Source organism: Marmota marmota, unplaced genomic scaffold (genome assembly GCF_001458135.2).
Source record: "Marmota marmota marmota unplaced genomic scaffold, marMar, whole genome shotgun sequence".
Taxonomy (NCBI): Eukaryota; Metazoa; Chordata; class Mammalia; order Rodentia; family Sciuridae; genus Marmota; species Marmota marmota.
Window position 1 is genome coordinate 44,442,043 of NW_026000174.1, and position 16,182 is coordinate 44,458,224.

General features: G+C 34.1%; 1 protein-coding gene across 2 annotated transcripts in view; it reads right to left on the bottom strand.

The window, feature by feature from the left end:
* The window catches only part of Fbxo3 (F-box protein 3), a 32,464-nt gene that overhangs the window by 3,563 nt on the left and 12,719 nt on the right, over positions 1 to 16,182 (bottom strand). The window contains exons 4-11 of one of the 2 annotated variants that reach the window (XM_015477756.2): positions 13,790 to 13,904; positions 12,362 to 12,566; positions 11,634 to 11,679; positions 8,419 to 8,503; positions 7,477 to 7,599; positions 5,396 to 5,511; positions 3,439 to 3,629; positions 389 to 2,384 (exon numbers count right to left, since the gene is read on the bottom strand). In XM_015477756.2, coding sequence (XP_015333242.1) covers positions 2,376 to 2,384; positions 3,439 to 3,629; positions 5,396 to 5,511; positions 7,477 to 7,599; positions 8,419 to 8,503; positions 11,634 to 11,679; positions 12,362 to 12,566; positions 13,790 to 13,904 — 890 coding nt within the window. In that variant the 3' untranslated portion in view covers positions 389 to 2,375. Of the gene's footprint in view, positions 1 to 388; positions 2,385 to 3,438; positions 3,630 to 5,395; positions 5,512 to 7,476; positions 7,600 to 8,418; positions 8,504 to 11,633; positions 11,680 to 12,361; positions 12,567 to 13,789; positions 13,905 to 16,182 lie in introns of those variants that run through there. The other variant, XM_015477755.2, reaches the window with a different exon arrangement.

Below are 16,182 nucleotides of genomic sequence, written 5' to 3' on the forward strand. Positions count from 1 at the left end.
TCCTCGTTCACGGAGCTCCAGCCGCACTGGCCTCCTTGGTTCACACACCGGCCACACAACTGTGTCAGAACCTCCGCACCTGCTGCTCCTTGGCTGAATACTCTTCTTGCACATATCCACCCGGCGCCCTCTGCTCCTTTCATGTCTCAGCTTATGTGTCACCAAGGCCTTTCCTGACACATCTTTACATCAGAGCCCAACAGGACACTCCTTATCCCCTGACTGTTCTCCATGGCACTCGTTACTACTTGACACGAGTACACAGTGTTTGTTACAGCTTTTCTTCTAATTGGAATGTAAATTTCAAGGCAAGGATTTTGATTGTATTGTTGACTACAGTACTCAAATATTTGTTGAATGAGAAAATGAATTAATGTAGGAGAAAGGATTTGGGTCACTTAGAATTTTATTTTCATACTAACAATAACAATCCGAAAGGATACACAGATGTGACGTATAAGATATCCCATTATTTGTTTCCTTTTTTTTTTTTTTTTTTAATCTAAGGAATGACGACTTTAAAATTCAGTAGGTCCCAAAGGCAAGAAGGGGAAGACTTTGAAAATACTAAAACATGAGCTCCAGGTAGTATGATTATTAATTACGATAATGAAGAAAACAGAAAAACTTAAGAGATCCATGTGGCTAAAGAGGGAGATGCTCAGATGAAAGTGCTCGTGCATCAACAGCAGATAGAAAGAGGAACACAGCAACAGAAATGAGAAGCAGGAGCTTGTACAACACCCTCCGACAAGCACAATAAATGAACAACCTGCCTGCAAGGAAAGACAAAGACTGACCAACAGCATTTTTTAAAATGGCAGAGTATAAAGAAAAAGGAAATGTTAAGCCTTCTAATTAATCAGACTGGTAGAGGACAAAAGAAAGGAGCAAAACAATTGAATTTATATATCAAGAAACTAATATAGAAACCAAAGGTTGACAAATACAACCCCCATTGCCTTTTTTGTGTCAGTTAGAAATATGTTCAGAATTCTCATTTCTCTCATCCTTGAGAAGAAACATTTTCCATAAGGCAGGTCAAGATTTAATATATTTATTTGTGCTTAAGAAGAAACTAAAACTCTAAGTAAATAAATACGTAGTTGAGAGGGTTGAGCATGTAATGGGTTTATTTATTGTAATTTTAAAAGGAACTGCTAAGTAAATATTGTTAAACTTCTCAGTTTTAGCTTATAATATGATAATTATCAATGTTACCCATGTAAGCAAGAGTTCTTTGGAGCCCTTACTGAATTTAAGCGTCTAAGAGGGTCATGAAACTGAAATGTTGGAGAATGACTGTCCTTAAGTAGAGAGCACTTTACACTTGCCCCATCGAATACTGAAGAAAACAACCCTCAAAAGGATTAAGATGACCCAACAGTAGCTTAGCTGCCAAACAAGCTTTAGTGCTCTTTAAACTTCAGGACAAAGTATGTTATGGAGATGAAGAAGGAGATTTCATAATAATAAAAGAATCACTTCATTAAAAAGACACAACAATCCTAAGCACATTTGTACACAATTATAAAGCTTCCAAATACATGAGGCAAGTCTGACAGAACGGAAAAGAGAAATAGACAAAAACTGTAATCTTAGTTGGAAATTTCAACAATCATCTCTTCAGTAGTTGACAGAACAAAGGTCCCCCTCCCCCCAAAGCAATAAATATACAGATATTTGAAAAACACAGTTAACTAGTTTGACCTGTATATATTAATATTCCCCTCAATGGCAGAATATACATTCTTTCCAAATACACAAGGATCATTTACCAACATATGTAAATTCTTCACATAAGATTGGGCCATAAAACATTTACAAGTATTGAAAATACAGAGGAAGTTTTCTAACCACAATGAAATTAGAAAACAATAACCAAAAGACAACTGAAAAGTTCCCAAATGTTTAGAAATCAACACATTGGTAAAAAAAGTCACAGGTCAAAATTAAGTTACAAGGGAAATTGGGTCTATTTTGTACTAATGTTAACAAAAACACACCAAAATTTATGAAATACAGCTAAAACAGTGCTTAGAATTTAAAATCAATAAACTTCTACTTTAAAAAGCTAGAAGAACAAATTAAACCCAAAGTAGAAAAAGAAAGATAACTATAGAAATCAATGAAATAGAAAAATGAATAGAGAAAAATCAGTGAAACCAAAAGTTGTTCCTTTAATCAACAAAAATGATAATAATCATGTGATGAACAAAAGAGTAGATATAAAATACCAATATTAAAAACAAAAGAGGACATATGACTACAATTCTTGTAGCCATTAAAAGGATATCAAGGGAATATTGTGAATAACTTTACGCCAATAAATTCAACATTTAGATGAAATGGACAAATTCCTTGAAAGGCACAAATTACCAAAACTGAAACAAGAAGAAATAGAAAATATGAATATTAAAGAAATTAAACTCATATTTTAAATTTTTCCCACAAAGAAAACTCCAGTCCCAAATAGCTTCACAGATGAATATCAACCATTTAAGAATAAGATAGACCAATCTCAGACAGATACTGGGCTAGTGAAAAAATGGAAGTCTGTCACAGGAAGTGGCAAACTTCTAGTACTGGAAATACAATTTCTAGCATTCCTCCATCTGGAAGAAAATTAAAATTTCACTTCCAAATCCAGACTGTAGTTTCTTTTCACCATACAACAAGTATCATGGCCTAAGGGCTCATCATCATCCTTTTCTTTCGGAATAGGAGTTGAGACTGTCATCTCAGAGTCAGGTTAATATCACATCCATCTTTCCAGACTTATTTCAGACCCACCCATCAGGACCAGTCCAGGAGATGGGGGCATTATCTGAACATTCAGTCCTACGCTTCATAATTTTCCTTTTATCATTTTATAGTCCCATAAAATTGGTTACTTTATGCCTGTTATAAGGTAACCCTAAACATGAGGTTTTAAAAATATACGTGGTTGACTTGAGAAATGGTCCCAGAAAGAAACTGTTAAAAATACAAATCTACCCATTTACCCTCTTTATCATAATTGTTACAGAATATCTGTTTATTTTACTACACAGGGAATTTTAGCAAAAAAAATTGTAAAAAAATCAACTTCCCAGTCTTAATAAAATAAAGTCAATCTAACCGGTCTAGCATGGTACTTCTCATATTCTAACATATCTAGACCACAGAATTGTTTCTGGAAATAGTGGAAAAGAAGATGACTCTTTAGAACAGGTTAACAGTAGTTTCTCTGGCTGAAGAGTAGTGAGTTTAGTTTATCTGCTGTTCATCTCCCCTAACATATTCACATGCCCAAGATACTTCCATATTTCCTCCGAATGTCCAGGGTTCTGTAGAAACTTACTAACAAATCGCTTGTCTGCCTCACCAAAGATCCTCTGTAGAGTTAATTTTACAAAGTCATATACCATCAACACTAGAGGGGAAAATTTAACTTACCAGTCGGGCTATTGACACCCTGAATGTCGGACATGCCATATGGAATCGGGGAATGGCAACATTAAAGATCTTGTCTTTAAAGTAAAGAAAATGGAAGGTATAATATCCTTCCATATATCCTGATGTCGTAGAGAATGTGGTACAGCTGGTGTACTCATATACCCGACCTGGGCTGATGATAGGGAATTCACCTGCAGAGAAAACAGTAAAAATACACAGAAGTAGAAAACTTAGCTCCCCATTACAGTAAATAAGGTCTGTTCTCTAAGACACTATGTAAATTATGTGAAAGTAAGTGTACAATTTGGGGGTGGGGAATAACTTAAAAAGACACACAACAAAATGTTAACAATGAGGGAATTGTAAGCAAATATTTTATTCCTCTTGACATTTTTTCCTATATTCCCCAAATTCTCAACAATGTAGCAGATGGGGAATATAGCCTAAATCACAACAAAATGAAAAAAGGCACATAAATTCAAAGTGTTTTAAGGCATCAAAGATGAAATATTTAAGACATGAGTAATAAGCCAGGTGTGATGATTATAGGTCCACACCTACCATCCTAGCAACTCAGGAGGCTGAGATAGGGGAATCTAAGTTCTAGGCCAGCCTCTGTAACTTAGTGGGACCTGTCTCAAAGTTATGAACAAAAAGAATAGGAGATGTAGCTCAGTGCTAAAGCATCCCTGGGTTCAATTCCTAGTACCAAAACAGACATGAGTAATGAAAAAGTGTCCCAGATAGAGCTCAAACAGGGATAAGGGTAATCTGTTTAACAGCAGCAAGAGAATAAAACATAAGGTTGAGAACTTTCATCCTAAGTATTCAGAACAGACAAAATGTCGAAGTGAGAGTCCTTCACACCAATAGACCAAATTAAAAAAAAAAAAAAAAAAAGAATTATGGCTTAATAAACTTCCTTAACACTAGATTCAGTCAAAGAAAAATTCACTGTATAAACACGAAGAGGTGGGTACAGTGGCAGATACCTGTAATCCCAGCAATTAGGGAGGCTGGGGCAGAAGGCCATAAGTTTGAAACCAGCCTTGCCAACTTATCAAGACTGTCGAAAGAAAGAGAGAAAGAGAGAGAGAGAGAGAGAGAGAGAGAAAGAAAGAGAGAAAGAGGGCAGGAGGTATAACTCAGTGGTAGAGTGCCCCTGGATTCAATCCTCATTATTGCAAAAGATAAACAAACAAATGGAGAATATTTATTCTCGGCAATGAATTAGAAAACGTTAAACTGAATGCTATGTACATGCAAGACTAATAATAAGAGTATACAGCTTAGATGCTATTTTCCTAAAGCACATTTTGAATCCTAAATATTCTGATGGTTCAGAAACTTAGGATAATCATAATTTTTTATTTTTTTTTTAATTTATTTATTTAGTGGTGCTAGAAATGAAACCCAGAGCCTTGGACATACTAGGCAGGCACTCTACCACTGAGCTACATCTTTATCCCCCCATCATAATTTTTAAAAAAGTTGAATGTCAATGGTAAGCAGAACTAAAGTGAAGGAAATTCAAATAATTAAAACATCTGTGCTATTAATTTCAACATCTCCCTCCAAACTTCAAAAAGATTATGAAGTGTATTTTCTCTGTTTATGCCATCTTAACTCACAAAATATAATAATGAATAATCAGTTTTTAAAAAAGAACAATGAAAGCAAGAATATTAACCCCAAATGAGCCTCAGGAAGAGAAATCAATGCCTGAACAATGGAGTTTGGTATAATTTTAGAAAAGTTAACTTTGTGTGTGTGTGTGTTTTGCTGGGGATTGAACCCAGGACCTCACACCTGCTGGACAAGCACTACACCACTGAGCTACACCCCTAGCCTTAGAAAAGTTAACTGATAACAACATCTATACAACACATTTATGGAGGCAAAGTCTAAAATTCCTTTGAATAAACTGATGTGTAAACCTAAAACTTCAGTTACATACCAACTACTCCAGGTCCTTGAACTTCTTCTACATCACCCTTGGCATTTGTTATTCTCCAATAGCGACTGTCCAACTGGCATGCTTTCTCAGGAAGTGCATCCTTTGACATTTCAATCCTGGAGAAAAACGATAAAAGATACAAATCTGAAATTTGTGTGTTTTCTTTTGTTTAAGAGCTACAGTATTAAGAGTTAATACATGAAAGAAAATTTCCAAAGGAAACTAGGAAACCCAAACAAAAGTCAAATATTATCTAAGTTCTAAGTTTTTCTAAGTTTCTCTAAGTTCTCAGAGATATTGGCTTAAATAGTTTAGTTCCCCCACAAGAAATGCTTTCACTCAATTTATGCACTTAACTTTCAGTGAGGATCAACCTTACAAAGGGCAACATAAATATAAAGAAATACAATGGTAAGAAGACTCTCTTGCTGTTCAAATAAAGATCTATTCAGCAAATGCTTTCTAGAGTATATTGCCATTAAAAAATATCCAAAGAAGTGATGGTATTTCTTTCCCAGTTTTGTTTCATTTCCATCAGCTTCTAAAAAGCTCAAAGCAAAATTTCAACAGTTACCAGAATTAAACTTCTCTTCTGTTTCTCCATATTATCATCTCCCTCTTCCTCTAGGAATCTGCTATCTTTTATTTTCACTTTGAGTGCCCTATAAGTACATATTTTAAGTGTTTCTTAATCCTACAAGGATCTCAATTAAATAAAACAAAAACCACCTATACCTATATTTGGACATTTTAAAGGCTACATGTAATACTAAAATCCCAGGATGCTTTCTCATGGGTATATATTATTAAAATACCTGAAGTATGTATAGAAGCCCTTTTTTTTGGGCAGGGACAGGGTGGGGAGGCAGCCTGGGGATTGAATTGAACTCAGGGGTGCTTAACCATTGAGCCACATCCCCAGTCATTTTTTAATTTTTTTTATTTTGAGAAAGGGTCTCAACTAAGTTGCTTTGGGGCTCACTAAGTTGTTGAGGCTAACCTCTAACTTGTGATCCTCCTGCTTCAGCCTCCAGAATCGCTGGGATTACAGGCATGCACCACAGTGCCCAGTTTACATGCATTTTATATACTAAAATATATAAAGATATATTTTAGGGGCTGGGGTTGTGGCTCAGCAGTAGAGCACTCGCCTAGCACATGTGAGGCCCTGGGTTCAATCCTCAGAACCACATTAAAAATAAAGGTATTGTGTCTAATGACAACTAAAAAATAATATTTTAAAAAATACTTTTAAAAATTTTACATTTTATATATGAAATAAACAGCTTAATATTTTCTATAGATATATTAAAATGAAATATATATTTAACATATGTAATATATTTTATATATTGTAAATATTTAAACATTTCCTTTATAAAATACGCATCTTATTTTAGAATATGAATATCCATAAATATTTTTCTATAGAAACATACATATTTTATACATATAAAATATACATTTAATGTATAAAATATATAAAAATGTCTTTTAAAATAAAGTATCCTTACTCCCTTGAAGACTGTCATAACACAGAATACTTCTAACAAAAGTAAGTTTTAAAGATTTGCTTTTAATCAAATCCACAATAACATGTATAACCTACATACAGCACTCAGGAGATATTTATTAGATTTTTTCAATTGAATATAGATAAGAGAGATGAAACTTATAATGCAAGGTTTTATGTTTGGCAACTGACAGCTTCTAGAATTCATTACAATTCTAATATAGAGCTTTGATGATTATAACTCAGTTATAATCACAGTACCTGGCACAAAACTTTATACCCAGTATATGGCTAAGAAATAATTTAAATAACTTAGAGGTTAATAATAAAGTCAAAGTCCATTACAAAAACTCTATGTATCTACCTTCCTCCAAATTTCAGCAAGAAATTATCTTTCAAAATGCATTTTAGGGCTAGGGATGTAGCTCAGTAGTAGAGAGCTTGTCTAGCATACACCAGACCCTATGTACAAAGTCTTTTATATATCACATCAAATGGGGCAAGAGCAACCCACTTATTGGATATATTCCACCATGAACTGAAAGGCAGCCCCATTTAAAATTCTCACCTGATGCGGTATGTAAAGAAATAGTGGGGTGGGTGGACAGAGCTGAGTTCTGGCAGAAATGATGTGGAAACTGACACTGTTATATCCCCAGTTGTTGCCACGCACTCCGGATCGTGAACATATCTAGAAAATTTTAAAAATTAAATATGTTAAAAACAATTTCAATTCCACAAAAGGTTTAAAAAGATACAATGCACAATTGCTTATACTTTAGGATGAAAATTTAAATTGAAATCATATTAAATTTAAAACAAAATTAGAAACATATTAAACTCTGGCTTAGTAATGACAGCAATCAAGGACAATGACCAGTGGTTCAAATAATGGATTGCATTTGATAATTATTTTGGAAACTAAAATAAAAAGAAAATTTTGGAAATATCTGAAATCCAGCTACATCTGCTAAATGATGGCTCTGACAAGAAAAAAAATGTATAAAAAATATATAAGTATGTACTGTGAGCCTCTAATGTATAATTAAACTACTGTTCCTGTCTCTATACCAAAGACATCTAATAAGTAATTAATATATTGTTTCTGCCACAAAAGCTACTATGAACTCTAATACTAACTATAACCTTAAATGCTCCATTTAGAGATAATAAAAAATATTTGCCAGGAGTTGCTGTCTTGACATTCATAATAAATCTATTCATTGGCAAAGAGTCTTTTTTTTCCCCCAGAGAAACTATACACCTAATATTGATTCATAGCTTCTAAATTAAATTCAGTTTTCTGTCTGCATGCTCCAAGATAAGAAAAATCCTAACTGATTAAGTATTTAAATGTTTTGGCTTTGAAGTTAAGAATAAAATAGTAAGATTCAAGATAATGAGAGGTTCTGTTATTAACCTTCTTGGGGAAACTTCATCTCATGATCTGTGATGAATAGCTTTTTCTGAATTTTAATCATTTCCATCCAAAAAGCCCCAAATGAAATACCTGAAAATTTGGTCTCTGATGATGGGGAAGCCACCTGATACAACATTGTTGACATAAGAGGTAAACCAGTCAGTAAAAGTAGCACCTATAAGCCAGAAAGGGAGAAAAATAAGAAAAAAAAAAAAAAAAGGACAAATCATTTTTGCAAAATCTACACAAGAAACAATTATAATTTCTCTATGCTTAAGGTGTGATACTAAAACTGGAACTATTTAGAGATATCTTTATTCTATCTACGTTATTTCCTTAGAATTCTCTCCCTCTCCCTCCTCCCAATTTTTGTTTGGGAATCCCACAGCTATCTTCAAACTATTTTTTAAATGTACTTGATAACACTTTCTGGTACAATAATGAAAAACCTGCCTATAATTTCTAAAACACATAAGACAAAGGAGATACAGCAATGTCTAGGAAGAATCTATAAGAAAAATACCAGCACCTATTCGCAGATGAACAGTATACATACTGGTTCAGTTACATCCTGACTCACATTCAAAATTCTGGCACAAGCCAGGCTTAGTCTGGTCATCTACCAAGGACATGGCACTGTAGAGTTCTGGGCATCAGGCCAATCCCAAAGTGGTCTAGTTGCATACTACTACATATTCATTCGCTCAGTGACCTTTATATTCTCAGTGACCAGCTTGAAGCAGAAAAGAATTATGGGAACAGCTGAGTCCAGACCCAAATGTAGTAACAGGATCAATGACAAGTATTTAGATGAGTCATATTTATATAACTAGGTAATACAACATAGCTCCATCAGACCCTGTGATTTATTGTTAATACAGCTCAATGCCTAACACATATTAATCCCTTAATTAATGTATTCAATCAATTTCTTTGTAATCTGGTTTCAATTAACTCAGTTCTGCATCCACCAAACTGAATGTTAAATGCTAAATGTATAGTTCTTATTATCTTATTTAGGGTATGATAGAAGATACAATTTAGCTTAAATCTGAGAATACAAAGCTTTCAAATTTTAAAGGCACTGACTAAGAGAAGGTAAACTATAATAGCTGGCTTTTTTCTCAGTGTCTCCTAATGGCCCATCTGACTTGACCCATTATTTATTAAATGCTATTTTGTCCAAAGATTGTTGATCAGCCATCCATTTTTTTTAATATTTATTTTTTAGTTTTAGGTGGACACAATATCTTTATTTTATTTTTTTTATGTGGTGCTGAGAATCGAACCCAGTGCCTCACGCATGCTAGGCAAGCGCACTACCACTGAGCCACATCCCCAGCCCCAGCCATCCATTTTGAATAAGATATTAGGGAGGTATATGAATAATATCGTTAAAATTCACAAAAGACTCTGGGTTTGATCCACAGGTACTACAAAAGAGGAAAAAAAATCATAGAAGGTATAATTTTACATTTTATTTTTTATTCCTTGCATGTACCTCTTTTTCATCTCCTACTAGATTTCTTACTTTACATATTTTAATGTATTTTTACTCAAGTTTACGTTTTTAGAACTAGTAATTTCACTGAAGAGTTTTAAAAATCATTTCGTGTACCTCATGAAATGTCACATAAGAAATGAATTTTTTATGGTTTGCATCAAAAGGAAATTGGCATGATATACTTAAGTGTACTTTAACTTATTACAAAACAAACCAATATATGTTCTTTAAGGTAAGAACAGAGTAGGCAGCATTCACTATTAAGCTCATCTTAAGTATCTATTAATAGAGCACTGAATGCCTAGAGCTATCATCCCATGAAACTGAAACCTAATTGAATTCAGATGCAATTTACATGTTCTCAAGTAATTTACCTTCTAAACTAAGCCCATGTGTGAATTTCTTTGGTAGTAGTGGGTTTTGCCAAGATAATAAAAGGAAGCTGCTCTTTCCCCAGCACTGACTTCCCACTTCCTCTCTCCTCAGTGATCTCACATCTCTTTTCTTGCTCTCCCATCCTAGGAGAAATCCCAGCTTCTATGATAGCATTATCAGACTACTGTTAGTACTCTGTTGCAATGGTTTCTTCTGTACTGTATCAGATTAACACCAAACTAAGAGTAAGAAACTCAGAGACTACCAGCAGCTTACCTTATTGTCCCAGCAGCCTCTAGTTCATGAACTGAGTAGCACTACTGAGCTAAAGCTGTGATGGTCATCTCTGAAGGTGTGTCATGCAAAGATGCCAGGGGTGGGGGGTGGGGGGCAACCAGCATGTGCACAATCTCCAGAAGGTGCTTAACTTAAAACCAGAGACCACATGAGTCAGAGTGAGTTGAAAGCTAGGGCCTAAATTTAAAAGCTTTTTACAACTTACTAGGTAAGTTTTTTTTTTTTTTTTTTTGCTGCTGGTGATTGAACCCAGGGCCTTGCATATGTTAACCACATTCTCTACCACTGAGCTACCCTCCCAGAACCCCTCTTTACTATTAATATGTGGGGATGTTTAATGTGCCAGCAATGCCTTTAAAAACCAGGACGGTCAGGAAGCTTCTGTTAGATAGATAGAAGGTAAACCTGATAAGACTGAATAAAGAATAAAAGGGTAAGTTGCACTTGCATACCAACTGAAAGGTTCTTAAAAACCATGCATGATGGCACACATCTATAATCCCAGCTACTGGGCTCAGGCAGGGGATGGCAAGTTCAAGACTATACTGTACAACTTAGCAAGACCCTGTCTCAAAATGAAAAATGAAAAAGGGATTAGTTCAGTGGTAAAGTGCCACTGGGTTCAATCTCCAGTACCAAAGGGAAACTGTAAGAAACACCCTTTTATGGCCAAGAAAAACTAGTTGTGCCAAGGAGTTTCTGAAGCACATAATTCAGACTGGTCTTGAAGACTGCTGCTTCTTGGGTCTCTATTGTGATTTATCATTAATTATCTTACTACACCAATAGCACCAAAAGAGAAAAAGTATAAAGTCACTTTATATAACTCTATCTCCAATTATATATTAATATGATCAATGGAAGATGTATGTATGTGTTAAGGAAACTACACATACAGCAATGCCATGTATCTCACTGATCTATAAGAGCATTAAGAGCACAAGATCACATAGAGCACAATTTTTTTTCCAATGATAGCTGACATGTAGTACTTTATAAACCAAAAAAGCCCTAAAACATCCAAGTATAAAACTGCCAGCTGCTCATAACTGTAAAGGTTTTACCAACTCATTTTTTTTTTTAAACTGGGAGGAGGAAAGGGAAAAAATTACATTTTTTCTTCTCCTACCTATGATAAACATGTCAATAGCAGCTGGGTTCCGAGCCATTTGGTCCTAAATGAGAAAAAGAATGTAATTGATATAAATACATTTATTTCATTACCTGGATCTTTTCTTGGAACAAGGCAAAACAGATAATAATAAAAATTAGTGTTCTAACCAACATTCAGATATTCCTCACACTTTTAGTTCCAGTTCTTATACTCTTTTAGGCTCTTTCTATAAAGTCCTTGGAAGAATGCAGGACACTTCTCAATAAAATAAACTTAGATAGTGCTAATATTGTTCCAGTGAACTTAGGAAATTCTCCTTCAAGAATATAATTAGGAAGCTGAGGTTATAAGATATATGGCTTGTTAGCCTAGAAGAAAGGGCTTTTGGTTTCAGAGTCAAGAGATCTGAACAATTCTAGGATGTTCTAAAGCTAAATTTATTAAAAGTCAGAAGCATATGTTACAATTAATTACTTCAACAAGAAGTTCTTCATTACTTTCTCTTAAACTTAAAATGTCTTAACACAAATCACAGCTTTCGGTCTACATATACAATAGCATGCAATGTTTGCCCATGGTAAAATTTTCTTTTGGCATTCCATACCATTATGTCAGAATATCAGCTCTCTAACTAAAATGCACAATGCTCTGTATCTCTTCTACAACCCTGATAACATCTAAAGCACACCTTTGTATGTTTGTTAGTATGTATCCCAAAAACCACATTAACACTTCCTACTTACTGGACATTGGTAGAAAACTTCATTTTTGTTTCGGCCCTCCGCAGCTTCCACTGCTATGTACTGACTCAAACCAGTATGTATGCAAAAAGTTAAAGGGAGACAGTATTTCAGCCCCTGTCTCTGCTGGAATCCTCCGGCAGCTGTATCAACATCTAACAAATCTTCAGAACGATAGTGATTAGACAGCGCCATACTTCCCAACAACCTGAGGAGATGAAAATGAAATGAAAAAACTCAGTGTCAAACAAATAGCTGTGTTTCATATTTTTGATGAGTAATTTCATACTGATGACTTTATAAGTACTGATTAGCATAATTCTAAACAGGGAAAACCAAAACACTACAGTTCTACATATTCAAACTCTTTTTGATCAGACAGAAGGTTGTGATTTAAATTAAATGTCTAAATTGTCTAAATGTCAGCTTAAAAAAAAAGAAATGTAATTTTATTTCTTTAAAAAATCCATCTTGCCATGATCTATTCATTTGCCAGTGTTTTGCTATATGTATGGTTAATTTAATTTTTAAAGGGATAAATTCTCTGATAACTTTATCTTGATACATCCTTTAGTTTACTTCATGAAACCAGACAGTATAATCAGGCTAAACATTGTAAATCAGATAAACTGGCCTAAACTATGTCCCAAATTTCACAAACTTGAAATCTGCAAGGTAAAAGAAATCAATCTTGCTTCATATATGTGGACAATAATACAGATAAAGGGTTACCTGATGGTTCCTAATGTGATTCATCTTTTTTAGAAGTCTTAAATAGGCCATTCAATTATATGTTGCACTTGAAAAAGATAAAACTCTTTTCTTTTTTTAAAATTTTCTGGTACTGGTGATTAAACCCAGGGTCAGGCATGCCTGGGCAAGCATTCTACCATTAAACTAAATCCACAGACCCAAATTATCACTTTTTTTTTTTTTTAACATGTAGACTAGATAGAATCTATATCAAACTCTCCAAACAATTTACCTGGCCTATAGCAGGATGAACATGTCAAGAGTTCTTAACAGTTTAATTACAACATATTCACAATTATACTTAAGCCCTCTCCCCTCTTACTCATTTCCCCGTTCCTTCACCAGACTTCACTTTTTTTTTTTTTTTAAGAGAGAGAGAGAGACAGAAATTTTTTTAATATTTATTTTTAGTTTTCGGTGGACACACATCTTTATTTTATTTTTATGTGGTGCTGAGGATCGAACCCAGCGCCCCTGAAATGGTGTCTTTATGAGATATATTTATTTTGATAAACTTAAATTCAAGTTATAGATTTTGTATAATGACTGCTGTAAGGAGGAAGAAGAAATTCTTATATATGCTTTAACTGTTAAGGGTAACTAGAAATACAATTTATTTACTTTCATTCTAGAAAGTAATTTACATCACTAAAATAATCATAACATTGAACACCTTACCCAGGAACCACTAACTTCTGCCCATTGTGGATTCGGTATGAGCACCGATAGTCATCAGGAAGCTTGCAACCAATCTGTGCTTCCACAGCATCTAGGTCTTCTTCACGAGCTCCCTCTGCAAATGCACACCAAAGAAAGAATTATGAAGATACAAAGCAATCTAAAAAGAAATAGAATCTATCTGCTAACCTCTGAAACAATCTCTCAACAAGAGAATTCTGTCCAAATTGTATTACTGAAATATAGGTAAATGAATTGAAATTTATTTGAAGCATGGAATGAGCAAATTCTTTAGTTTCCTCTCAACAGGACTCATTAAAATGTGGAAATGGGTACCCATGAGATGCACAATAATTGTATTACAATACAGAACAAAGCTTGGGGTAGATCTTGTTTTTCTAAATCTGATTTTTAAAATCTGTTTATTTTAAATAAAATCTGTTTATTTTAAATAAAGTATTTAAAAAATCTGTTTATTTAAAATAAAAATTAAAAAATACCAGAAATTCTCTAAACTGATATTGCTCTAGAGTTTTAACACAGTCTTTTTATGTGAAATATGGGAACATATGGAACAGGTGTAGTTCATGCTATGAGGAGGCCACTAACTTGAATTTTGCGTATTTAAAAACTTGCCACATATTCTAGATTTTATTTAAAGGTAGGAAGGAATAGCAAACACCTAGAGAAGAAGATATCCACTTTCAACAATGGCCCAAGTTGATCAACACTTTAGGTAGCTGTGCTGCATTGCTCAAAGGTTAAAAAAAGAAAGAAGAAGAAAAAAAGAAAGAATTAAAGAAAGAGAGAGGGATATCTAGTAAACAATCAAAAAAACTGGGTCTACATAAAACCAAGATCTGACTTGAGGTGGAAAAAAAAATATGTATACACACACACACACACACACACAAACTGATTTTAAAAACACTTGTTTTTGTTGGCGAGGATCCAGAAGGGTCATATCCCACAGATAGGGGTGAATGAAAATAGATCAGTCCTCACAAAGAATAAAGCCCAGATTCCAATGTCTGATTGGAACGAGGTGATTTGTCCAACGATGAGCTGCCAATCAAAAGCAGAAATAAATCTCTGGAAAATAATGTTATTCCCCACGCTCAAGTAATGTCTAGCAAACAATCAAAAAAGCAAGGTCTACATAAAGCCAAGATCTGACCCGAGGGGAAAAAAATACAGCCAAATCTATAATACATCAGTTCCTGAAGTCAGGAAACATGACAATTAATGTACTCAATAAATTAAATGACAGGACTTTCAGGAGAGAACTAGAAATTTAAAACTAAATTGAATGAAAATCTTAGAGCTAAGGATTATAATAACTAAAATTAAGAATACACTGAAAGGGGACTGGGGTTGTAGCTCAGTAGTTGAGCACTTACCTCGCATGTGTGAGGAACTGGGTTCTAGCCTCAGCACCATATAAATAAATAAATAAAACAAAGATATTGTGCCATGTACAACTACAAAAAAATTTCTTTTTAAAAAAAGAATACACTGAAAGGGTTTAACAGCAAATTATAAAAAATGAAAAAGGAAAAATAAACTGGAAACTGGATCAGAAGACAAAAAGAGGTGGGAAAATAAAAAATTTTAAAAAATAATGTAATATTTTAATATTATTTTTAATATTTATTATTTTTAATAAATAAAAAGAGAATGTAAGACACACTGGGAGGACACAATGAAAAGATCTGAGATACATGCATTGGAATCCTAGAAAGAGAAGAAGAAGAAAACCAGGAACAGGCAGCATTTTTGAAGAGGCAGTCGCAGAAAATATCCAAAACTGATGAAAATATCAAACCATGATACAAAAAGCACCCTACAATTGTATTGAGACAAATCACTGGTGAAACTGCTGAAAGTCAAAAACAAAGAGAAATCTTAAAAGCAGTTAGAGGAGGGGAAAGGAAAGGGGATATAACCAACTTTCAAAGGAACAAAGTAAGACTGACAACTGAATTCTCAATAGAAACAATAGAAGTCAGAAGAAGGATGTCTTCAGAATGGTGAAAAAAATTAGTGTTGCCTAGAATTCTATATGCAGTGAAGATATTCTCCACTGAGGAAGATGAAATAAATACATTTCTAGACTAAGAAAATATGAAAACATTCAGAAGTAGCAGTCCCCTATTAAAAGAAAGACTGCTGGGCATGGTAGCACATGCCTGTAATCCAAAGTTTAGGAGGATGAGGCAGATCAGAAGTTCAAAGCCAGCCTCAGCAATTTAGTAAACCACTTAGCAACTCAGGGAGACCCTGTCTCTGAATAAAATATAAAAAATGGGCCTGGGGATGTGGCTCAGTGATTAAGCACCTCTGGGTCCAATCCTCAATACAAAAAAAAAAAAAAAAAAAAAAAAAAAAAAAAA